Below are 15960 nucleotides of genomic sequence, written 5' to 3'. Positions count from 1 at the left end.
CCTTCGGCTCAGGTCATGATCTTGAGGTCTTGGGATCAGCCCCTCATTAGGCCTCCTGTTCAGTAGGGACCTTCTTTGCCCTCTCCTCTTCCCCTTGCTCATGTTCATGCTCTCCCTTGCACGCTTTTTCTCAAATGAATAAATAAAAAAAAATCTTAAAAAAAAAACTCTACAGAAATAGAACCACACAAATACACTCGACTGATTCTTTTTTTACAAAGCTACAAACACAAATCAGTGGAGAAAGGGTAGTCTTTTCAATAAATATTGCTAAAATAATTGGACATCACGAGGCAAAAAAAACCCACCTAATTTCAATCTAAATGTAAGACCTTAAACAAAAATTAGCTCTAACTGGATGATAGACATAAACATTACCAAAAATGTAAACCATAAATCCTTTAGAAGAAATCATAGCAGAAAATCTTAGGACCTCAGAGTAGGCAAATAGTTCTTAGCCTTGACACCAAAAGGAGGATATACAAAAAGGAAAATTGATAAATTGGACTTTATAAAAGTTAAACATTTTACTCTAAGAGAGGTCTTGTTCAGAGAATGAAAAGGCAAGTTATGAGCTGGGAGAAAATATTTGCAAACCACATATGTAAGAAAGGACAACTATGAGGATATGTACAGAACTCTCAAAATACAACAGTAGAAAAAATCCAATTAGAAAATAGACAAAAGATAAAAATAGATTATTTCACCAAAGTAGGCTTATATATGACAAAAAATCACCTGCAATTGTTCACCATTAGGAAAATGCAAATTGAAATTACAGTGAGATCTTAATATACACCCATCAGAATGGCGAAAATTAACCCACACGTACATACACACATACACACATGCGCACGCACACATGGTGAGAGCTCACTATGGAGTACAGCAGTTTTCAATGGGATGACAGGGATAGGGAGTGCCCTCAAAGTACCGGTACATAGAATTCTACAATGACTTTCTAGCCAAAATGATAGAAATCAGATGTAAATAGAGAAATAGCATCTTAAATTGCAGAATGAAAATAAATGCCAAACTAGAATTCTATATTCAGAGAAAATATCCCATAAAATTTAAGACAAACTAACACCATTTTCAGAAAAGCAAAAACCAAAAGACGTTTTTACCAGGAGATATGCAACAAATAAAAAAAAATCACTAAAGAGAAATCTTCAAAAAGAAATGAATTGATCGGGATCCCTGGGTGGCGCAGCGGTTTGGCGCCTGCCTTTGGCCCAGGGCGCGATCCTGGAGACCCGGGATCGAATCCCACATCGGGTTCCCAGTGCATGGAGCCTGCTTCTCCCTCTGCCTGTGTCTCTGCCTCTCTCTCTCTCTCTCTCTCTGTGACTATCATAAATAAAAATTAAAAAAAAAAAAAAAAAGAAATGAATTGATCCCATAAGGAGGTAGAGAAATTCAGGAAGAAAAAAAAACAACAAACATAAAGTTTGTATGATAAGTACACATAATACACATAATTACGAATTGCATGAAGCAATACAAACGTTTTATGTGTTTATATGTGGATTTAAAACAATTAACATTAATAGCACAAAAGACAGGAAGTAGATAAATAGATTTAAAATATTCTAAGGTCCTTACACTTATTATGAAGTGGCGAAGGGGCTAATTTTAAATTAGATTCTAACGAGTCAAGGCTGAATGCTGTAATCTCTAATGTAATCACTTAAGGAGAGGAACAGAATATATAAGCAATGATTTAAAAAGGAGAGTGACAAAAATGAATTAATTTTAAAAAGGTAAGAAAGGATAAAGGAACATAAGAACAGGTATGACCAACAGAAAACAACTAATACAACAGGTCTGTATAAATCCAATAATGTTGATAATTTCATTAGATGAAAATATATGAAATTCTCAAGCTGAAAGACAAAGTAAAACAGAACCATATATTCTTCAAGATAGGAAAAGTTTGAAAGTGGCAAGATTGAAAACTGTACCAAGCAAACACAAACTTAAAGAAAGCTAGGGAAGTGACATTAAGACAAGAAACATTTTTTAAAAATTTCATAATGACACAAGGGAATTTACCAGGAATGTATAACAATTTTAAATGTGTATTGCCACATTACATTGCTGCAAGGTAAAAACAAGCAAAACTCTACCCCAGATCTTGCTACTGAGCTTCTAATTGATGAACTACTGGACATTAGCTGGTTGTCGTAAAGGCACCAAATTCTCCATACCCAAACCCAAATTATTATTTTCTCCGACAAAACCTGATCCTTCCCTGGTAATTTTGTATTAGGATAGCGGTATCTCCAGAGTGTCACTACCTTCTTCAAGACCACAGTGTCCCATTGATTCTCATCTTTCTACATCTTTAATTTTCACACTGCCACTTCTCTGATCATCCCGTCAAAACAACTGTGATACTTTCCTAATTTTTCCCTGCATAAAATTCTGCTCCTACTCCAAAACATCGTCTGTACAGGTGCTAGACTGTGCTCTTTAAAACAAATCCATTAGGTCATAGCACTCTCCAGCTCAAAACAATTCATGGTTCCCCTCTGCATATGATACGGGGCCCCCCACCTGTAGCTTCTGTCTACCTCTGCTGTCTCAGCTCCTGTTGTTCTCCACCTCATACCCCAGAGTATTCCCAAATGATGGGCAAATCACTCCTTAGGCTTTGAAACAGAATGCACCTGCAACTTGGTACATGCTTTTTCTTCTCTATAGATGTTTTCCCAATGAGTGCCTTCTCATCTTTCCAAGTTACTACCATTTATGACTGAAATTTATGATATGCCAAATGAGTGCCAGGGAATGTTTAATTTAATCTCACCACAAGCCTATCAGGTAGTCACTTTAGTACGTCCATTTCACAAAGGAGATCATCGAGATGAAGAGAGGAAAAGTAAAGTGTCCAAGGTCAAAACTGTTGGGATGACAAGACCTGGGTTGGCACCCAGGAAGTCTTGTGCCAGAGTTTCCACTCCTTACAATCACATTACAATTCAGGATTTACATTCTCTGTGATGCTTTCTCTAATTATCCTGTGTCCTCTTTACTCAACACCAAAGTATCGCAGGTCTCTTCTGCCTCAACTGTCCTTTGCACATACTTCTGTCAAAAAGCATTTATTGCACCGAATTTACAATCATTAGCTCTTCTACTTGAATGAACCTCTCAGGAATAGGGACCTTGTTCAGTTCATTTTTGTATTCTTAAGGAGAATCGCACTGCCTGCACAGCAAGTAGCTGGTGAGTATTGTTGAATAAACAATGAAGGAATGAATAGAAAATGTAGTTACTGGATGGATCTCTGCCTCTAACATCAAGGGGAATTTTGGGGTTAAATATATTTCTTGATTTATAAAGTGGTTGTGTGCACATTATGTCTATGTACATGTGCACGTATGTACTTATGTACATATGTACTTATATTTTTGTATGTACTTATATTTTTTAACAAAATAACACATTTGTCTTATGGACAAACATATGTACTTAAACATGTTTGTCCTATGGATTAACCTGTTTTTAAAGCTAATTTAGTTGATTTTTAGCACAGATGTGATTGCCAAGGAACAATTAGCAGGATAGTAATAAAAATATCTCTGAATGATTTAAAACACTTCTTTAGCTAAAAATTTCCAATGATAAATGATGTCAGGTCTATTACTTAAGTAAATTTAATCTCTGAGTATTAGATTTCAGCAAGCAGAGTAAATTTAATCAGTTGTAAATTACAGGATACATTTAGGTGGCAGCTACATTATATAAAAGAAGTATGATTTACACCTCATACCAATCAGAATGGCTATTATAAAAAAAGACAAGAAGCAGTAAGCGTTAGCAAGGATATGGAGAAAAGGAAACCTTCTTGTGCTGTTGGTGGAAATAGAAATTGGTGCAGCCACTGTGGAAAACAGTAAATTTTTCCAAAAATTAAAAACAGAACTACCACATGATCCACAGATTCCACCTTTAGGTATTTATCTGAAGAAAATGAATACACTAATTTAAAAAGACATGGGCACTCCCATGTTCATTGCAACATTGTTTACAATAGCCAAGATACGAAATCAAAGTACATGTCCATAGATGGATGAATGGATGAAGATGATGTTATATACATATGTACATACACACAATGGAATATTATTCGGCCATAAAAGTGAAATCTTGCCGTTTGCAACAACATAGATGGACCTAGAAGGTATTACGCTAAGTGAAATAAGCCAGAGACAGAAAAATACCATATGATTTCACTTACATGTTGAATCTAAAATCAAAATAAATGAGCAAATTAAACAAAACAAATAGACTCAGAGATAGAGAGCAAACGAATGGTTACAGTAGTAAGGGAATTGGACAACATAGATGAAGGGGATTAATAGGTACAATCTTTCAGTTATAAAATAACTTTCAGTCTTAAAATAAGTAAGACTTTGAGATGTAATTCACAGCATAGGGAATATAGTCCATAAGTTTGTATAACTTTGCATCATGACAGATGGTAGCTAGACTTACGGTGGTAACCATTTTGTAATGTTATACAAATATTAAATTAATATTATAATAATTAATTATTATAATTAATTATAATATTAATATTATGTTGTACTGTTGAAACTAATACAATATCTGTATGTCAATTATTCTATAAAAAATAAAAGAAGTATGACTTTATTTTTACACTGACAATTATAAAATCAAAAGTTATAAAATTTCTTAAAATGTTCTCTTTAGAGAAAGAAGGCTTAATAGCAACTTGCTCTTCAGTTATAAAATAGATTTCAATATGGAAGAAGTGGAATTCATAAAACCAGACCCAGCTTCCCTTAGCTTTTAAATAATAATTTTTTGTTGTTCTTGTTCATATATTAGCTTATGCATTGTGCAATGGATAATTCAACTTTTATTACTTTGGTGGAGACAAAGTTGAGACAGGAATTACTTTCCCAATTCTGCTCAAGACTTGCTAAGTGACCTTGGCAAGGTCCATAATGCCTTTTGTGACTTAGCTGCCCAATTCATAAACTAATCATTATAAGAGTACCAATCAGGGTTAAATCATAAAAATAAATACCCAAATTCCTTCATTTTATTAGAATTCTGTGGTGAGGAATTTTACTAAACTGGAAGCCATAATTGTGGACTAGAGGGTTTTATTTGCCATAGAGTTCTATTATTCTTACATTCCAAGGCAATTATATTCCACATAACTGTTCTAATTCTTTATCAATATGCCACACAAAGCCAATAAGACAGATGTGACATTTGTCCGACATTTGTCAACATCAGAAAGATAATGTGACTTTATTGCATATCTATTTTTAAATTATATTATTATATTATGTATTATGAGCTATAATATGCATATATTATATGTATATTGCATATGCATATATTATATGTATATTGCATATACATATATGATCTTTAATGTAAATATAAACATAATATAAACCATAGATATGTATTATAAAAGATATATTATATATACATTATACAATATATTAAAAATATAATTCAGCATAGTATAAGTGTTTTATAATATAAAATTGTAGCTATGCAAATAATTTATGTAGTAATAGTAGATGTGTAAATACACTATTTGGGGCTAGGTACAAGTTGAAATGCTGGTAACAGCAGGCAGTATCAAAGAGAAGATGAAAATGGAAAAAAGTAACTCTATCTATGCCAAAGAGGAATTAAAGAAATGATGACCTGCCTTTCAGAAAATGCACCCCCAGGATCCCTCTTAGTCACTGGCAATGTTGACTGCCTGCCACAGAGAGGATGGGGGGCGGAATAGGAAAACAGTGAATCTGGGAGATGATCAGACCTGGTCCACAGCTTGCCTTTGCCTCTCACAAATACTTTGACCACTGACAAATTGCTTAATCTCTTCACTTCTTATTTGTTCCTTTGTAAAATGGGGTAATCCCCATCTCATGTGCAGTTGTGAGGATTAAAAGAGACCATCTAGAGGAAGTCTCTGTCCTACCTCTGGCACAGAGGGGATGCTGGGGACAGGCGGTCACTATCATTTTGCCCTGGGACTTTGCGATGTCTTCATTTGGGAATGAGCAGAATGTACAGCCACCACAAAAAATTAACAGATTTTTCGTATATCATGACAAGAAAAATACAGTCCCGTGGCCCTAATGATGTTTCATTTCTATCTTTTTTAAAAAATATTTTATTCATTTATTCATATGAGACACACAGAGAGAGAGAGAAAGAGGCAGAGACACAGGCAGAGGTAGAAGCAGGCTCCGTGCAGGGAGCCCGACATGGGACTCGATCCTGAGATTCCAGGATCACGCCCTGGGCCAAAAGTGGTGCTGAACCGCTGAGCCAGCCAGGCTGCCTGATGTTTCATTTCTGAACAACTGATTTACAACCAAATAATTCTTTTTAATGCTGACCACAGATAGTTTGTGTTTATGCTTCTGCAAACACATCAAAGTCAAGCTGATCCAAGTAAGGATAATAGTAATTATTATAGGGATTCTGTGGTTACAAGTAATTTAACTCAAAACAGTCGGTTTTGAGAACATCTGAGATAAGACTAGATTCCATTTTGAGGAGGACTGATGTGCCTTAAGGTTATGAAGGGATAATTGCTTCCCAGCTCTCGCTCACCCAAATGTTTTCTAGTGTTATCTTATGATTTACCACTAACTCAATTTTATCACTTGGTTTAGTCTCCACAATACTGTCAGATTTTATTTTTCCCCCACAGCCCTACTCTTCAAGACCACGCATGGCAATCTGGTTGTTCCAGGGGGTGGGGGCATAGATTCTGATGTTGGAAGATATTTTAATAAAAATCTTTCCTTTCCTTTTGCAGACAGGATTTTACTCCTGTCTACTTGCTTTTGTAACGTTTTGGTGAACTACTCATTGTTGTTTTCTTTACTGTAGCCCCAAATTCTCTGCTCAGCAAAAAAACCCTTTTCAATAAAACCCACAAGGAAGAAACTGCAGATAACTTTGTCTTTGACATCATCTCTCAAGGGAAATCCAATCACCAGTGAAAGATAAAAGGCTTAGAAAGGACGGAAATAAGCTCAGTCTAGTTTTCTGCAAATGGGTGTACAATTTCAGCTCATCTCATTCTCAGGCTTCAATGTCTTAAATGACATTAAGAGAACAGACAGGGCAGCCCGGGTGGCTCAGCAATTTAGCGCCGCCTTCAGCCCACGGCGTGATCCTGGAGACGGGATCAAGTCCCACATTGGGCTCCCTGCATGGAGCCTGCTTCTCCCTCTGCCTGAGTCTCTGCCTCTCTCTCTCTCTCTCTGTCTCTCATGAATAAATAAAATCTTAAAAGAGAGAGAGAGAGAGAGAGAACAAACACCAGTGCTTTCGAGTAATACCCTCATTACTGCTAAACTGAGAATTACTTGAGCAGTGATTTATGAAATTATTCAAGTTATAACTCAACTCTCTTACTGCACTTTTGCTTTTAAAAGTAATATGGTTTGGCAGCTTTTATCAGGCTGTTAAGAAGCACATGGAAACATACACACATCAATATTTAGAGTCACTGAACGTTCTTTAAGTTTATTCTTTTACCATTTAGCTACAGAATTTTAGAATGCCTCTCACAGTCCAAACTGAACACCAAAGCTGAAACTGAAAAAATAACTAGAAACCAGAGTCTGATTTTGACACGTTGTTATATGTTTCTCCATCTGTTTTGACCACATTTTCCATCTTTGGGGCCGCAGACTCTCATTGCCTTTGTCTCCCCTTTCCTCCTCCTGTCCCCTCCTATCAACAAACTCAGGTTCAACTCCCTCAGCTTCCTCTCGCTGCTCCCAGGGCCTTCGTTTAGCATGTTAGAAAGACATTTTCCAGATGTTATGGCAGTGGGCAAAAATCCAGGGGCCAGATACACATGACCCGAGGTTGAGTCTGATCTAGTACCCCCAATTCTCTGAGGATGAAAATGATTCAATTTACTACCTCGAGTCACAGCTGAACCATATGAACCATAATTGAGAAGAAGGCACATCTAGATACAATGCAATGCATAGTATGCCATTTATATTACTTATAAGGTAATTAATTCTTAAGTAGGTATAATGTATCTACTTATTCTTTAATGCATTCACACAGCCCATGTTGATGGTGTATCAGTTATGTGCTAGGCCTCTGCAAGGGGTTAGAATTTAATTAAAATTTAGTTTTTGATTTCAGATTTAGGTTATAAAACATACTTGAGGATTTGCTGGTTAGATTTCAGTGCAAAGTGAATAAGAATTAACAAAAAAATCATTGCACCATGGAGTGGTCCTCTTGATGATGGTGACCCCGGCTATACATACACCTCTTCCCCACCTGACAGAGAGAGTGGAGCAGGTCATGGAGCCTTACAAAAGTTTAAGACCACAACATTACTTTCTGATAACATAACAGTCTTTCTCTTTGACATCTAAGGAACTTTACAGGAATTAACTACTTTATCCCTATCACATTCTTAAATGGAAGAAAATAATAATTTTCAAACTGACCTTTTTTTAGTGGCTAAAAATAGAGGTGAAAAGTGTTATAGGATTTTCTAAAGCATCTTACCAGGCAATGATATAATGGAACGATTAGGTCATGGCCACCTGCTTTCTGGTCTACAGCTCTTCCCATCTGGGAGTGTTTCCATCTTTGTGGAGCACAATTCATTTTGTTTTTGTTAAACATGTACTTTGGTATTTTTGCCTTTGTCTCACAGCAAGGTCTGTGAATCTGACTGTATTGCCATCTGACTTGTTTTCTATATGGCACATACTTGAGGAAGGGACAGGCAATGGCCCTCATCCTCAGCAGAAGGACTGTGGACCACAGGGAGGTGGGAGCTTTGGTCACATGTCCAATGCTTCCAGCCTTAGTGAAGAAAACCTCTAGTCATTGACATCCCTTTGTCCCTGATATTGCCATCTTCTCCAGGGTGACGTCCTTGTCCTTCTAGGACATGTCATCCTGAAGGGTCACTCTTTACTCTCTCCTTGATCCAAATGCCTACCAATCTCATACCTAATTAGGTCAGGGTCAATTTTTGACACTAACATTTTGCTAAAGTAGTATGAATACATTACTTTAAAAAAATGGAATTACCATGGTATTACACAAATAAATGTACTTTAAATCACTGATCTAATCAAATATCTGGAAGTTTGGTGTCTAATGTGGTGAGCATGCCATGAGTAAGACTGAAGAGCAGCACTCTGACATGAGACCAGGACAGTAAGAAGCAACAGGGGCTCTGAAAGTTTTAAAACAGGGGTGCCTGGGTGGCTCAGTGGTTGAGCATCTGCCTTTGTTTCAGGTCATGATCCAGGGATTCTGGGATCAAGTTCCGCATCAGGCTCTCGCAGGGAGCCTGCTTCTCCTTCTGCCTATATCTCTGCCTCTCTCTCTCTGCATATCTCATGAATAAATAAATACAATTGAATAAATTTTTTAGAAAAAGAAAGCTTAAAAACATGTTTGCAAGTCTGAAATGCTTCACAAGACACACGTGTAAGCACTGCCATGGCCAAAGCAGCCCCTGGTGGCCAAGGAGGGGCAAAAGCTCAACTAGCAGAAATGAAGAGAATAAAGGATACTTATCAATGTCAATTCTGCACTATATAGCATTCTCATTTCAGCCAAATTCATGGGACTGATGGTGGATTTTTATACTTTATAAGATCATTGATACCATTGACAATCAGACGAAAGCTAATTCTCTTGAGAAAAACACTTAGATAATTTCAGAGTTTCACAGATCCCTAATGCCTGAGATAATCGCTTTGCTGGTTATCTTCTCTCAGGATCAATTATTCATGGGGTGCTGGGGTCCAGAGGGCAAGAGAAGAAGGCAGATTCGTATTATAGTTAGATATTAGGCCCTGTGAAGGCCTTGCTTTCTCTTTACCTTATACCCCATGCATTATGGACCTTTAACATAGAAGTTCCATGAAAGGAGGAAACTCAGTTTCTCTACATATTTAGTAATTAACAATCAACCATGGGATATATGCCCCAAATTTGTTCTGACCATTAACAATACAAGTGAAGAAGGAGTTCACTTCATAATCACATAGTTACATGAGTTACATGAGTGAGGCCTTTTGACTTCTGAAAAAATGAGTCAGACATATATAAAGTATTGTCAAATGTATCATCTAATTGGAAATTTTGCACAACTCTAGTGTGTTAGTCAAGATGAACTAAACTGAGATGTCACACACTAAAATGGTCTCTGCTTCACACCAATGATTTATTCTGTGAAAATACTTTTTTCCAGGCTGAACTGACAGTTTTGTACATTCACTGTTGAAAATTCATGTGACCATTGAAAATTCACTGTCAGGTCTACACAGGTGCTCTCCCCTCTCTGTGGGAAAGTGGGGTGGTTTTAAATGGATAAGACAGATGTGAAAGGTGCATCCCGGAGGCCAAGTCTAAGTTTGTTTTTTTAAAAAATCCAGATACATAACTAAAAGATTCTATAAACCCTAGAATTCAATCTACTCTCATTGCTATTTCTCCTACTTCCTTACCACAAACAAAAACACAAAACAAAACTGAAGTTATGCAGAATGATCAGCAAACTTATATGTGTCATATCAAAGGCTTTCTGAGACCAAAGCAATGCCAAATGGTAACTAACACCTAGGTTTTCAGTTAAAAAAAAATTACTGTTAGAGATTACTCCAAACCACTTCTTAGATATTTCCAAGTGTCTGAAAGCATTTATAAAGATGAAAAAGAGGTAAAAGTCACCATCATGATATGCACCACCCTGGAAACTAATTACATTCCATTTCTGTTCTTGGCACTTGAACCCTTCCTCTAAGTGTGACTGGAGGAAAACAGTAATTGATCGAAGGAGCCCAGTGCTCATACGCGAGCAATGCCTCTGACAATATAAGATTTTCCCTTCTGTGCTACTTTAACATGTCACAGTAAGTCCAAATGCCTTCTGTGTAGCTCAGAAAACCAGTAATTAATGAGGCAAGGGAACACTGACTCAAGAAGCTTCACACAGATGACAGCAGTGGAGAGTGCTTTAAGATTATTTCGGTGGTCATGTGAGAATATATTAGGAAAAAGAAAAACAGCTTGAAAGCAGGTAGCAAGAGCAAATGCAAATATCCATCATTTGATTCTAAAGTCTGTGCTAAAGGCAAGAATGTATGAGCTTTTTTTGTGCAAAAATCTCAAAAGGAAAATGAATTTTTCTTTCAAAATAGCCTCTGTGTTTTGTATGCCACTTCACTTAGGCAAAGTCTATTGAGGCAATACTTCCTGACTACCCGTGAGACTTGCTTTCAAGTTATTGTTGATACAGCTAAGTAGCAAAGTAATTTTCTGATACAATTTGTCATGACATCGATGTTGTATTGGGAAGCCTTCACAACACAAACGTCTAATTGCTTCCCTCAAGAAATGCACAAGAAAGCAACACATCAAATGTAAAGAAAGCTTCAGGTAAGCTTGGCTTTGGATCAGAGGGCTGAAGGTTACCTATAGCAGGGGGTGAAGATAAAGAGTCTGAGCAGGATACTTAGTGCTGGAAACTTCTCAGATCTCTCTGACACCCCAAGGACTTTGTGATTCATTTGGTGAGCTGTTTGTTTTCAGAACATCAATTATGTCTGTATCCAAATGGAACAATCAAAGTGCTTTCCAGAGTCAGAATAAGTTTTCTTAGACTGTGACACCATGGGTATAGATAAACAGAGAATGGATGACCTAACTTAGATTTTAAAGGATTCCAAGTTCTGAGTTAATTTTATATAGATAATTATTTCTCACATGCAGTGGGAATAAAGGGTCTTCAATTTGTCCTCATATCCAGCTTCTTCTTTCACCTCTAGAAGATTTCCAGATCACTATCTCCAGCCCAAATCGTTTCTCAAGCACCAACTTCCTCTCATCTTTCTCCATTTAGTTGTCTCATAGGCTTCCAACCACAAATGCTCCAACCTAAATATAGTATTTTGTCCCGAAATCTTAGCCTCCTATGGTGCCCTTATCTAGAAATCATCCTCAAATCCTATCCTCCTGCAATGTACTGCCAACTTCCAAACTGTACTCCCAATACAGTCTACCTTCTCAATTTCTCTGAGATTCTTACTTTTCCTTCTACTTCCATTCCCACTGTGTCAGCTTGAACCTTCAACCTGTGCCATCCGTAATTCTGTAATGAGCTTCTTCTCAAGGCATAGGGTCCTCTTGCCTCAGCCTTCCTCCACCCTGCTACCACTATCAGCTCTCCAGAAGCCAAGTCTGGCCATGCAGCTCTTACTTAAAATCCTCCCCAGGCTCTTCTTCATTTTAAGGATAAAGTCTACACAGGTCATGAAGCCTTCTTTCTTAATGGGGCCCTTGCCTGCTTTTAGGCTAAACTTCTGCCATTTCCATCAGTGATAAAATGAGGCTCAGGTCTCATTAGAAATGGTTGTGTAGGGCAGCCCGGGTGGCTCAGCGGTTTAGCGCAGCCTTCAACCCAGGGTGTGATCCTGGAGACCTGGGATCGAGTCCCATGTCAGGCTCCCTGCATGGAGCCTGCTTCTCTCTCTGCCTGTGTTCTCTACCTCTGTGTGTGTGTGTGTGTGTGTGTGTGTGTGTGTGTGTGTGTGTCTCATGAATAAATAAACAGAATCTTAAAAAAAAAAAAAAGATAAAGAAAGAAATGGTTGTGTAGGCAGACTCTACCTTTGGATACCAGAGAGGTGTATTAGTTGAGTGATTTTTTGTTAATCAAAATACATAATTTTTAAAACCAAAACTACATGCAACATATTCCTCAAAATTTAAATGAAAAGCAATTTCTGTCAGGTGAATAAAAATAGTAAAGCAGAAAAGTCAGTCATGAAAAATAGATTTATATATCCAAAATTCTTACCCAGTGTCTGCTGGAAAGTCATTTTCCAACCTCTTGCCGTCTGAAATGAATCGGTCTTAAATACCAGAAGCATACTATGATTGCTGCTCTTAATATTTGGTGGAAGGTTGGAACCACAGAATTTACCAAGAAGGGGATCACTGATGTTTGAACCATCATAAATTGCCAGGTAGTCTTGGGAGCAGAAGGTGGAAGGAACCACATCAAAATCACTAAACCTGTGGAATTAACCTTATTAATATTGATGATCTCCATTTGGATTTCCATTATATCATACCCTTGGTTCTTGTAAAAATGAAAACAAAAATAAAACAAACAAAAAACAAGACAAAGGCTAGAAGCAGAAGATCCATGCTTTACCTGATAGAAAATATTAGAAACAATATGCTATTATACTGATTTGATTGCTATATGCAAAAATTCACATTTAAGATCATTATGGTTGTTACAGAAACTTTAGCACACTTCCGCAGCTCTCTGCTTTCCTGATGTTTGGGAGAATTGCCCTTCTGTGCACACTCCGAGGTTCAACACAGCCCTAAGATTTGCTCTGGCCATAGAAATATAAGCAAGAGTGATATGTATTACTTTTTAGAAGACATTTTTTAAAAATATTACTACTTAATTTGCCATACTGCCCTTCCACTACAGTGATTGATCATGGATTCAAATGTAGAAATGAAGCTTCCATCAGCCTGGACCACATTGATCATACTCACACAGATGAGAAATATAAGCTGCTATGCCTTCGGCTCATTTGTTACCATTCATACTATCCCAACAGATACATCCTTAACTTTACTTTTATGGCCTGAGATAGTACTTTAATCTAAGACTTATGCTTTGTCATTTTAAGTAACTATTCCCAGAGTCCCCAAACAAGCAAAGCTTTCTGCATAGTTTACTTTTAGGATTTTAGGATGGGTTTATTATAACTTTTTCTTTAACCTATTTAAATTATTGGATATCCTGCCCTGATTTTTCTAGGTTCTTCTGCTTTCTCAGGTCTTTTCTTCTTGCTAACAGCTATAATAAGTAACATATAATACAGAAGAATTTGTGGGGTGCCTGGGTTGCTCAGTCAGTTAAGCATCTGACTTTTGATTTTGGCTCAGGCCATGATCACAGAGTCAGGAGATCGAGCTCTGTGCTTGGCACAGAGTCTGCTTGTCCCTTTCACTCTGTTCCTCCTTGCACTCTCTGTCTCTGCCTCTCAAATAAATAAATAAATAAATAAATAAATAATCTTTCATCCAGAATAATTTGAAAATACCTACTTTGAAAATTCCTTTTAAGAGCCTTAAGAAAAAAAGGATCTGTACATTTTTTTAAAAAAACTTTTAATTAGTTCAATTTTTTCAAACTGATGATTAAGAACATGATGAAAATTCTTTATTTTCTTTAAACACATGTAAATTTTAATGTTCTCATAAAAGAGGATGAGGGCAGAGCAATAGCTAATTTCCAAAAACACTACATCAATTTTTATTCTCCTTGAATAACACATTTATTTTCTACAATATAAATCCATAAAGAAAAATAAAGATTTGAGCTTCCAAGAAGACTCAAAGCTATTTTGGCTTTTTATTTGTTATCATTTTTCCAGAGCACAGAAGATATCTGGAAAAGCCCATTGATAGAAAAGCTAATGTTGCCAGCTTACTTTGAGAGCACGGGTGGAAGAATTCATGTTTTACTAATGTCTACAACTTCTGCAATGCCTGGGATAGTATCTGCTTCACAGAATGTACATTCTTAGAAAGAGAATAATAAATTTTCCAAACATACTGTTATGAACTTTGACTATGATGAGCCCAGGGCCCACACAGGAACCAGAAATACATGTTATCAACATAAATAGTACATGTATCAACTATAACCTACACATGCAGAAGCAAATACCAAGGTACCAAGGCCCATGACAAGAATGGCCCCTTATATGACCATTCTAGGCAAGTGATCCCTTCCCAGGCCTACTGCTCTGGACCATCTGGCAGTTTTTGTTTATTCTTTTGTCCCTAGGACTTAATGGGCTTTTTGGCCTGCGGGGCACAGCTTCCTTGCAAATAGTCTCAGAGATGATCTAGAGATTTCTTCAAGGCACAACCTTTAGAACACTAACTATCTGGGACAGGAACCCAAGCAGCTGGGTAAGAGTTGTTTTACAGTTCAAAGACCCATTTGACATATGAGGTTCCTGGAGGCAAATTGTAGAGAGTATATGATTTTTAGGCATGAAAGTGATCACAATCATTAAGTGGTGGGGGGAAGGAGGAGGTGTAGGTAACAGAGATCCTAGCCCAATGACCTTCTATAAAATATTCTAGATTGTTGAGAACTATACCAACTTTCAGAGCTCTCTGCCATATGCTGTATATCACTGAAACACAAGAGTTGCAAATACATCATCTCAGATGAATGTGGTTTTGAACTTTATCCCTGATAAATACAGGTTATATTTCCTTAATCAGTCCTGTAGGGAGTAGGTAGGATTAGAGGAGAGTTTTACTGATGATGTAAGCAATATCATATAGCACCAGTTTAGAGGTATTCTGATACATGAATAAAAATACACTTCGTCAGTAGACAGGAAATATTTACCCCTCAAGAGAAAGCATAGGGAAATATTAAGGACATGGCTCTGGTAGAAAATCTGATGTGAATTCAAATTCTGACTCTTCATTTAATATCATATCACACTGAGAAAATAATTTAACACTTTTGAGCTTCAATTTTATCATCAGTAAAATGAGCTTAAAAATATATGCCTTATATAACTGTTTTAAGAATGAAAGAGAATTACGGAAAGTATCAATTAAAGTTCCTTGTGGATAATAAGTGCCCAACAAATGAAAACTACTTCCTCTTGCTGTTCCCAAGACAGGCTTATAATTTTACAGCCCATTATACAAAGCTCCTTTGAAACTGTTGGAAAATTGAAACACTCATTTTCACTGGGGGAGTGCCTCCTTTTCCACTTAATCCGTATTGGCTTGCATGGAAGGCAGGACACCCATTTCCCGGATTTATACTACCAAACAAGAACTTCACTCTTCCTTCCTCGAGGCTCGGTTGTATATCTC

General features: G+C 37.0%; 1 protein-coding gene across 1 annotated transcript in view; it reads right to left on the bottom strand.

Annotated features, from left to right (window-relative positions):
- Positions 1-15960, bottom strand: part of CUBN (cubilin) — a 258922-nt gene that overhangs the window by 29083 nt on the left and 213879 nt on the right. The window contains exon 59 of the mRNA XM_041765335.1: positions 12878-13095. Coding sequence (XP_041621269.1) covers positions 12878-13095 — 218 coding nt within the window. The remainder of the gene's footprint in view (positions 1-12877; positions 13096-15960) is intronic.

The sequence above is a fragment of the Vulpes lagopus genome, chromosome 8 (genome assembly GCF_018345385.1).
Source record: "Vulpes lagopus strain Blue_001 chromosome 8, ASM1834538v1, whole genome shotgun sequence".
In the NCBI taxonomy this organism is placed as follows: Eukaryota; Metazoa; Chordata; class Mammalia; order Carnivora; family Canidae; genus Vulpes; species Vulpes lagopus.
This window is presented reverse-complemented; position numbering and strand designations above follow the sequence as displayed.